The sequence below is a fragment of the Archocentrus centrarchus genome, chromosome 5, assembly GCF_007364275.1.
Source record: "Archocentrus centrarchus isolate MPI-CPG fArcCen1 chromosome 5, fArcCen1, whole genome shotgun sequence".
Lineage (NCBI taxonomy): Eukaryota > Metazoa > Chordata > Actinopteri > Cichliformes > Cichlidae > Archocentrus > Archocentrus centrarchus.
Window position 1 is genome coordinate 30,944,284 of NC_044350.1, and position 10,768 is coordinate 30,955,051.

The following is a 10,768-nucleotide window of genomic DNA, read 5'->3' on the forward strand; positions in this document are numbered from 1 at the left end:
GTAAGAATGTTTCCTCTATACATGGACATAAAGCTAATAATGAATGAAATCATTAACTGTAATGATTTGATAGGTTTGACTGCAGCAGTGCAGTGTTTAGCACTGTTGCCTCACAGCGAGGATGTCCTGTGTTTGAATCCAGTTCGGGGTCTTTCTGTGTACAGTTTGCATGTTGTCTGCAGATACTCTGGCTTCCTTTCACAGTCCAAAGACATGCATGGAGTTACCAAAGGCAAGAACGGCTGTCTGTCTCTGTGTGACAGCCCTGCAGCAGATACCCGACCTCTCGACCTGTGACAGCTGGGCTAGGCTACAGCCCCCCTTTGTGACCCTGAATTGGATAAATGGAAGAAAATGAATGAATAATTTTAACCCTCGAAGTCTTAATCGCAAACCTAACCCTGCACGTGTTTTGGAGAAAAGCAAAAATATTATAATTTATTTATTTATTGGGAAAATATAAAGGTTTTTGATGTGTGTTAGTTAGCATGGTGACATGCCCACCAAACACAAGCAAATGTATATCATTGTCGCACAAAATTTCAGCCCGTAAACCTCAGCAACATGAAGTGCTACAGGTTTTAAGGTCAGTGTTCTCTTGTTTGTGGGTATGCTATATTAAAATGGTAGTGCACACAATGAATCAGCTGCCAAAGGCACAATTCTTTAACATAACAGTAAACACGAAACATTATATCAGCGCTGACCACAGGCCTGGTTCCTCTCATTGCAGTCTAGCTCTGGTCCCCATTCATCAAACCCACATGAGCCTCATTAGCGTTAGCTGATCAGGGCAGCAGCAAGGCAGCATGTGAGGTATGTTAGCGGTCATGAGACTGGACGTGAAGCTGCAATTAAAAGGGAACTGACTGACGAGCTGCTGCTTGTTAAACTGACACATCTCTGAGTCTTCACTTGATGGGCTTCAGGCGGACAGAATTTTACTTAACCAGTTTATACAGGTTTCTAATCCTGCTGCGGAGTGACAAAATAAAATGTAACAAAATAAAATCTGTTACAGGTTAATTGGCTCATCAGCCAGTGACCTGTTAATTTAGGTGCTCAACTACATGTTAATAAAAAAAAAAACTCAATGACTATTTACTATGTTACTGTGTAAGTGACAGACACACACACACACACACACACACACTTTCAAACACATTACAACTGAGGGTGATGTAGCACAATCTCTCTCAAGGCATATGAGGCATTTACCAAACAGAAACACCGAAGTGGGTCGGCACCAGGTGAAGTGAGAGAGGGTGAGCGCTACATGTGGAGACCTGACGAACCTTCCACGTGGCATCACCAAGAGAGACACATATTTTAAAAATGTAATCCCAACCACACACCAAAGCCGTGACAAAACCCTTATCCACATATAATTAATACCCTATCCACAATAGGAGTACACAAAAACAAAACAGGAAGTAAGAAAATCAAATAAATATATCTATATACATATAAATGCAACTGAAATTAATCCAGTTATTGAAGGAAAGGCCCTAAAACACTTCATATTCATGCTGACTTTGTGAATTATTAGATCACAGCCTGTCTGTGCTCCCGTTTTCTAAAACGATGATGTTTTCCAGAGAGTCCTCTCAATGTGCAAAGAGAGTCAGCGCTGTCCGGAGAAAGACAGCCTGGAGATAAAACAGTTTCAATATATTTATGGACAATGCCACTAAAGATGCAGAGGTCAAATGTATGTGGCACTTTTATCAGTGGGTGATTTTTGCCATGTGCGTGAGATGAATGTGGTCAGAGTTTTCTTACTATGTTAATATTATAGTGAGTACATTTTGGGACGTTCTTAAAGAGGCCCCAAATGTCAAGGGAAGGCAACCTTACACACTTTGGAAATTTTAAGTTTACAGATGAGACAGTTTTTAACTCTCTGACCTATGACAGCTGACCTGTCTAAAATCTGTGCAGCTTAATTTGTTTCCAGATTGATTTTGTCTCTATAAAATGTGAGTTTTATTCTTGGGATATCATCACAAAGGAAAGGTTTTGGATTGGTGAAACACTGAAGTGTTTGTGGACTGAGGTGCGCATTACCCAAACCTTTTACATCATTAAACACTCGGTAGAAAGCTCAAATTTCTAGGACAGAGTTTTGGAGTACTGCCCTAAAGATAATCATACTGGCACACATTTTAATCACAATCACATGGCCACTGGAGGCAAGTGTGTAAGGCAAGAACAGAGTGTAACAAGCTTGGAAGTCAAAATTTCATATCACCACCTTTATTCTTCAACACAGCCTGAACTCTCTCTCAGGCAGCTTTCTTGTAATTCCTTTAAGCAGTCATCAGGAATAGTTCTCCAGAGTTCTTGAGGAACGTTCTAAAGCTCTTCTTTGGGTGCTGCTTGCCTTTTGCTCTGTGCTCTGTCTAAATGATCCTATACTGCTGCTGCAAATACTGAGATACTGACATATGCCGAGATATGTCAGGTTTTTAAGAATCATCTTGTTGGTGCAAAAATACGATTTTTGTTAAACTGTGTTACCTTTGGCATTTTTTTTAGTTCAACTAAAGAAATTGGATTTAGTGTGTTTTTGTGACAGGCTGCTAGTAACAATGTGCCAATTTAAAGTTGGTTCTTTGCTAAGTTTTCTGTTATGTGTAGACACAACACTGGTTCATCCCTTGAGTTGGGTCTCTGTTTTATGCAGGAATGATTAATAGGTCAGTGTTAATTAGCTTAACAAACAAAAAAATAACTTTCCTCTGAAAATGTTGAGCTGCAGGGACTGGACTGGTGAAAATGCAGCCAATCTCCAAAGAAACACTTTAGAAGACCTTCAGAAAGCCTGAAGAACTAATGTTCAAGACCAGTTTAAAAAATGATCAGAAAGCCTGGCTCCTCAGATTCAAAACATAAAGAAATGAGGAGTGGCTCAAGACCTTTGCACAGTTCTGTAGTTTAAAGCACAACTGGAGGTTTTAATAATGACACGGTAGTTTTCTTTCTCTCATACTGCAGCTGGAATGAAGACCGCAGCCTCTTAGCGGCGCTAATAATACTAATACTGTAAATACTAATACTGTTTATATGAATAATTCATTACCTATCTGTTCTCATAACTTTGCACAAGTCTGAATGTGTGTGTGTGTTTTGAGGCCATGACACAGTCACAAATAACTGTGTAAGGACTGAGCATCAGGAATTACAGTAACTCTAATGGGTCTGACTGTGTTCAGTGGGGGTGTGATGCTGCTTATGCAACCCAAAAAAAAAAGAAAAAAACCTTTTAGGAATCCTCACACACAATCACTACTACAACACAGCTGCAATTGGCTGATACTGATGAATGAATGAGTTGTTTGGCCAATCAGGAGCATGCGACCGGTGAATATGTAGGCTGATCAGCACGAACCTCCTGCATTCTCACTGTCCCTTCATCCCACACACACACACACACACACACATACACACACATACGCACAAACACATACACACACAGTAACAGAGGCTGCTCATCGATCCATCATGCACAGCAAAGACCAGATCAGGTAAGAAACTGTCTTCACTGCATCCCTTTATGTTTTTAGTTGTATATTATAAGTAATATTATCGTCTTTCTCCTGATAAAACTCACTATATTCTGAACTGTTTGGGTTAAAAAGATGTTATTGTATGTTTCTGGTTAGTTTTATGAGGCCTGAAATATAAATGTATTCAGTGATTCATGAGAATAAAATCAAAGAAGAATAAAGTATTTCATTTTTCAGCCTCCTCCTTCCTGTTAATCAGCCTTCGCCTCAGTAGGTTCATGATCCACGACCTCAACAGTCCTGTAACTCCTTATAGCTTAAAATTTATAGAGTTATTTAGTTGAGTGAATATTAAGTAATTAATGAAAAAATAACTAGTGCAGCCTTAAAATAGGGATAGCTGGAGAAATCAAGAATGTGATGAACAAGCAGCTATTTTGAGTTAAGGTTAAGTTAAGTTAAGTTGTTTTAAATATTTTTGTATGGTCATTTACTAATTTATTAACAGGCAAAGTGTTCATTAATAATTAAAAATCAAAAATAAATAGCATAGATACAGGTGAATTTCCATCTGCGGTTCTTGGTGAGTTTTTCCTGAGTTTCATAAAGATTTAAATATCCAACAGAAACAGGAGTTCAATAAAGTAATAATAAGGGGACTTTGGAACATTAAGAGAATTTATTTAAAAAAACAAACAAACTATATACCACTCTATAGGTGATATATAGGTGAGTTTTTTTCAAAACAAAGCTTGAAATTTGTAACAAGTCTTGGAATATTGAGCAACTTACATTTGTAATTGCATCACACTTCTTGTTTCCCATATCCATATTTTCCTGTCCTGCACTCTCTGTGGTCTGGATGTTGAACTGCTGGCTGCTGGAAGGTTTGAATTCCTCCTTCAGCTCACACGGAGAGCTGTGGCTGTGGTGAATGGTTACGGATAATTACTGGACCTTGACCACCTTCTGTCCCCCTAACTGGACTTGCAGCCAAACACTTTGTCTAACGTCTGTTGTAGCTCATCTGGCACAAAGATAGATACAGAAAATTTTACCACCTCGCACCACAATACCTGACTTTTCAAATTTAAGCTCTTCATTGTATCATATTTGGAGTTTGATTTATTGAGCTCTTCATTTTATTTGTTTATTTTTTTTTTTGACCCAATGGAAATTTAACTGAGTTCCATCGTCAGGTCATTTTTTTAACCTCTCTGAGCTATTTTCTTCTGTGAGCTAAGCTGATGTTCATGCTTTGGTTGCTGTAACAAAGTAATTTCCCAATTTTGGAGATAAATAAAGTATTTATTTTCAAGTGTTTTGACTTGATTGGCTGCCCCTCACAAACAAAAGGTTTGAACAGCATGCTGGTACAGCTTCTGTGCTTACAGCCAAGATACAGTATGTGTCTGAGATGACCATATAAGGACATCCACACTCAGTGACATCACGCAGAGCCAAGTTTAGAATTAAAAAACTCTGATGCGTGAGTCTGAAGCTGGATCTTTTGACTCACAGGGAGCACTTGTGCATATGCAGACCTCATTATTTTAAACTTTTACCATGAACATCTTCCACTGTAGATGTTTATATATGTGACAGAAAAAGCTCAAACTGATTTTGTTCAATTTGTTTCTGTTGTTTTGCTTAAAATCTGTGAAAACATGTTGTGGAGTGAAGACTGACATATTGTGAAGTCTGAGTAGGTTCTCAGTCGTCCAGGTCACGGTAATCTTGAGAGCTTGAGAAGAAGACAACTGGACTTCTTTGGGTTTTTGAAGATGTTTTTTTTCTCTCGTCCAAAAAGGCTTCTTCAGTTCTCTAACAGATCTGAAGAAGCCTCCTGCCTTCTGTTCAAGCTCTGTAGATATATTGTGAAACTGTTGGGAAACAGTTGCTTAATGTCATTCACTTGGAGTCATGTAATGTCATATATTCTCCACCTGAGGAATACGCTGCCTGTTTTTGACCTGCACCATTTCCTGAGAGAAATATCTGCAAGACGTTTTCACATATTCCTCACAAGCTGAGTCCATCTGCTGTTTGGTGCTGAGAAGGTGGAGAGCAGTGAAAAAAAAAAAACTGCTTCCTGCTCCAACTAAAAACACCTCCACGCAGCAAGAGTAAACCAGAACAGTAAAGCTGCAGTTATATACTGAAGCAGTGGTGCTGCCAAACATGAACATAAAAGGTCGGACTGAGTCCAAAAACGAGCAGAAAAAAGTGGTAATTGATGATACTACAATATAATATTTATTCTTTCTTCTTCTGCCCATAGTCATGATGAATACCAAAAGACAGCTGACTGGCTGATGTCTCAGACAAAGCATCGTCCCCAGGTAGCAATCATCTGTGGATCTGGACTGGGCATGCTCGCTGACACCCTGAAGTGTCAAGACTCCTTTGCTTATTCTGACATCCCGGGCTTCCCTCAGAGCACAGGTAATGAGTGATGAACAGATTACTGTCTGCAGCACATGCTAACAAAAACTAACTAAATATATTTTACATTTTCAATAAATTAGATGTATAAATAGCAGACCCGTAAAACAGCAGCTTTTTATCAGTTCAGAACATTGGGTGAGTTATAGAAAATTCATCCTGAAATGAATCAAAGCAAGCAATTAAATCAGGGTTAAATCTGTCAGTTTAAAACTGGTTTATTTCAAAGCATTACAGCTGCCATTAACAGCTAAGCCCAAATATATGAAACATAGTTACATCAGAAGATCCTTGTGTGTGTGTGTGTGTATGTGTGTGTGTTGCAGTGCAGGGTCATGCAGGTCGGCTTGTTTTTGGGGAGCTGAAGGGGAAGACGTGCGTGTGCATGCAGGGTCGCTTCCACATGTATGAAGGACACTCCCTCTGCAAGGTACGTACATTTGAACTGTGCTTGTGAGGACCCTCATTGATGCATTCACTTCTGACCACAACCCCAAACCAGCCCAATCCTGTAACAGCTCTGTGATGATGTAAGAACCGAGCAAAATGGAACCACTTTCGATCAGAAGCGTCAGACAGCACAGTTCACAGTTTGCTGTGATTTGAGATTTGAGAAAATCTTGCATTATAAAATTGGTATTTTTATAAACTAACTTTTTACAGACTGCATGTGAACATGCCATTTAAGCCTTTCCACTCACAAGTAAATAAAGTTCTGTGTACACACCCACCACACACACACACACACACACACACGGTGAGCTGATTAAAAAAGCTTAGTCATGCACACACATAACTGTAATCAGTAGCATGAGACTGAACCTGTAGTATGTGTGTGTGTGTGCGCGTGAGAAGCCAGCCCAGGTCACGCATGGGTTCGATCACATGCAGCCTTTTAGCTGTTCAATGCTGCCATTGTTTGCCTCAATAACACACACACACACACATACATGCACGCACACACACGCACACACATAAACCCACTCTTTTTGTATCATAATGAAAATAAATGACTCTCCTCCAGATGGCGCTCTATCAAAGCTGCTTTTCAATAAAAACATTTCACTTGGGGCAAGAATTCACCATTTATACATAACCGTCTGCAATAAATGTCATTAAAAGGTAGTTCATTCATGCTGGGAAGCAAAAATGATTTTCCATTACAACACATGTTCCCAAGAGGCGTCTTCCATGATTGACTAATGATTACTGAGGCTCCAACTTCCTGTCTGTCCATCAGACAACGTTTCCCATTCGAGTCTTCAAGCTGCTCGGGGTGGAGACCCTGATTGTCACAAATGCTGCTGGCTCACTGGCTGATGGCTTCCAGCCTGGAGACATCATGATCATCAAAGATCACATCAACTTCCCTGGATTGGTTGGTCTGAACCCGCTGTGCGGACTCAACGATGACAAGTAATTACATGCACGGCTGTTTGTTGTTTCTACTGTTTTTACTGTCTTCTTGTTTCTGCTGCTCTTTATTGCTATTGTTGTTTTAGTCCCTGATCATGTTGTCCATTACTTCTTATTTATTGTTTACAGGTTTGGGCCTCGCTTCCCAGCCATGTCAGGTTGCTATGACAAAGGTCTGCGTTGCCTTGCTGCGGAGATCGCCAAGGAGCTGGGTGTGGCCGGCTTCCTGCAGGAGGGCGTGTACGCCATGGTGGGAGGTCCCAACTTTGAAACCATCGCTGAGGCCAGACTGCTGCATCGGCTTGGTGTGGATGCTGTTGGTACGTTCATTACAGCCACATTTTTACCCAGTTTTGGCACTACATGGATAGTCACGGGGTCTCTAACAATCATCTTCTGCAGAAAAGGAGCAGGTTTGATTCTTTGGAGCTAAAGTGGTCGACAGAAAAAAGACAGCTGAGAGATACAGAGAAAAAAATTGTACCTCTGTCATATTTATTATTTCATTAGTGGTGCTTCTCATTAGGCCTGTGCAATATTATATCATCTGTGATAGTACCGGTATAAACTTTTACAGTATAAAAATATAATATCGTGATATCGTTGTTGTAGCAACCCCATGTGCTTAAGCAATGAGACAAGCCCAACATGTCTTGAGAGCCACTTCAACAACCTCCAACAAAGCGCAGTACTTTGCAAAATATGCAAACAAACTGTTCCTGCTAAAGGTGGAAAAACTTGTTTCACCATTAACAGCAAAGACACTGAGCCAGCGGTGGATGGAAATTTCTGATGTGGCGGAAAAGCAGCGCTTTAAGCAGCTGGCTTAAAAACTCAATTCAAGATAGAACACCCCAGGAAGAAAATATTTTTTAGTGTTATTATGTGACGATAGAGGTCTGTTCTCGGCCCGCTCCTTTTCAGCGTAAATATAAATGATTTACCACAGTCATGCCCTGGAGCAGGGTTTCAGCTCTATGCTGATGATACAGTAATATATGTATCAGGCAAAGCTGCCTTGTCTGTTTTAACACAGCTGCTGCATGATTTACATTCTGTGGCAGCATGGCTCAGAAAGTCTTGTCTTAAAGTCAACATCAAGAAAACTGTGTCAGTTTGCTTTTCCTCCAGGGCTCACTCCTTAAAAGAAGGCCATGAGCTAAATTTAAAGATTAATGAGCTCTTCATAGAACAGGTTTCAGAGGTAAAATATCTCGACCTTATTTTAGATTCTCATCTGCAATTTGAGAAACATATTAAAAAAGTGACCAAGGTGATCAAGGCACCTGAGGAGGTGCATTGATTGGAAATTGGAAGGTGACTTGGAAAAACTAGGAAAACTAAAATAATACTGTGCAGCTCCTGCCCTGTTACAGGGTTGAGTTATTTTAGTTACTGTTAAACTAAAGTGTTATCTTATACTTTTACTTAAAATTTCCAGGGAAAACACCACATGGGCTATTTTTGAGCTGTGTCACCACTATAATGATGCTGCTGCTGGCACCTTGTTTAAACAGATATAAACTTCAAACTAGGAACTGTGTCATCAACCACAGTAGCTCATCGGAAACAAAGGATGGAAAACGCCCTTAATTTTATTACGCTTATAAATGCTGCAAGCATCACTGAAATGTTCTTGAAAGATCATGATATAATCTTGAGGTTGAATCGCCCACCCCGACTTTTCATGTGAACAACCAATTGTAGTACTCTTAGTGACTCGGGAAGAGACTGAAAATGTGCACAGATCTCTGTTTTTAAGCAATACTGCTTTTTGCCTCTGCCTACCTTTGTGCCTGTTTGGATCAGCATGACCGGTTCTGACGTGCATAGAAAGCACCATATTCTGTTAGACTGTAAATCTGCCAAAAGGCCGCATCATGCTCAGTAAACCACATAAGCCTACTCCTTGCACACAGCTAAATGTTGTAGCATTTGTTACAACCACTCTCTTGTTATTCCCGTTTTAAATAATATCTGCCCTTTGGAACACCTAGGAGCACTTTTGGTTTTCCCACATGGCCGATCAGCACATTTTATGGACTTGTTCCAGTAGCCCAGTCCTTACACTGTGCCTTTGGTGAGGGCATAAATGAATAGCTATCAACACAGTTTAATCACAGGATAGTCATCAGATAATGGAGATAACAGTTTTTAGGTCAGCGGCACCAAAGTTGTGGTAGGTCACAGCTGAACAGCTGGAACTGCTGAAATGGCTCTTTAACCAGTGTATAAAAATTTAGTTTGAGTTAAAGCATTAGTAACAAATATAAAGGGTGTATCATCCAGGTAAGAGTCACTGATTGTTGACAGCAGATCATCCAACAAGATCAGCAGCTAAACTCCTCTACAGTAGCAGCAGCAGTTTTGCTGGCAGGTGTGCTGTGACTAGTTTTACTAACATCTCCTGGTCTGTTTTTTTTTTAGGTATGAGCACAGCTCCCGAGGTGGTCGTGGCAGCTCACTGTGGTCTGAGAGTCTTTGGCCTCTCCCTGATCACCAACAAGGTAACGCATATCTGAGTCACTGATCAACAAACTGATTAGATATGACTGCGATGAATAACAAAGCTGCTGGCTACAAAGTAACCGTGTTACAAAGACTCTGCGATCTGACTCATTTGCTTCAGGTGGTGAAGAGTTACGAGGACACGGAAAGCGTGAACCACGAGGGCGTCCTGGAGGTCGGCCGGCTACGCTCTCAGAGCGTGCAGCAGCTGGTGACCGAGCTGGTCGGCAGGATGGAGATCAATAACAATGACAACATTAATAAATCTGTCTGAACACACTCACAGTCACACACAAACATATGGAGATTGCATACATATTTAATTGGTGTGTTTTTTTAAAAAAAAAAGCAAACTGCTGTAATGAAACTTTATTTATATCATCATGGTGCCTAATATTTTCCATCAGGGTAAATCAGAGTGTAAGTATTCATGTATGATATTTGATTTTAAATGCTAAAACTTTATATAACAATAACTGCTGTGTTTGAAGGTGCTTTATTCTCTTAAACATTATTACTGTAGAATTTAATTTTATAATGTAAAGGATGTCACAGATTTCCTGATTCATGTTAATCTGATTAAAACAAGATGCCACAGAGCTCGTTTGTGTAGCTGCAGTTCCTATATTGTCCACTAGATGCTACTGTAATAAACCAGTGTTGCTCTTACATGAACTATAAGCCCATAAAGGCCAGTCATTGTCATCTTATGGGTGTTATGGGCTGGAGCAGGGGTAGTGACACTCTACAGCATTGTCAGTATGGTACCTACAGCCCACTTAAAACTTAACTCTTGCATATAAAGTGCAGTGAAATTGGAACTCGTTAAGAAAATAAATGGCTTGTTATTAAAATAGGAAAGAAAATCAGAACATTTTAATGGGCATCAT

General features: G+C 40.0%; 1 protein-coding gene across 1 annotated transcript; it reads left to right on the plus strand.

Annotated features, from left to right (window-relative positions):
* The first annotated feature begins 3,408 nt into the window (after window positions 1-3,408).
* Window positions 3,409-10,477, plus strand: pnp4a (purine nucleoside phosphorylase 4a). Its single transcript, XM_030729452.1, has 7 exons — window positions 3,409-3,527; window positions 5,791-5,954; window positions 6,281-6,384; window positions 7,195-7,370; window positions 7,500-7,690; window positions 9,798-9,877; window positions 10,000-10,477. Exons 1-7 carry the CDS (start codon window positions 3,505-3,507, stop codon window positions 10,150-10,152), a joined length of 891 nt encoding a protein of 296 aa, XP_030585312.1. The 5' UTR covers window positions 3,409-3,504; the 3' UTR covers window positions 10,153-10,477.
* Window positions 10,478-10,768: the final 291 nt, after the last annotated feature.

Coding starts and splice junctions, on each gene's coding strand:
- pnp4a (XM_030729452.1), top strand. CDS start 3,505: ATGCACAGCAAAGACCAGATCAG. Junction 5,955..6,280: donor GGGCTTCCCTCAGAGCACAG/GTAATGAGTGAT, acceptor TGTGTGTTGCAG/TGCAGGGTCATGCAGGTCGG. Junction 7,371..7,499: donor TGCGGACTCAACGATGACAA/GTAATTACATGC, acceptor TATTGTTTACAG/GTTTGGGCCTCGCTTCCCAG.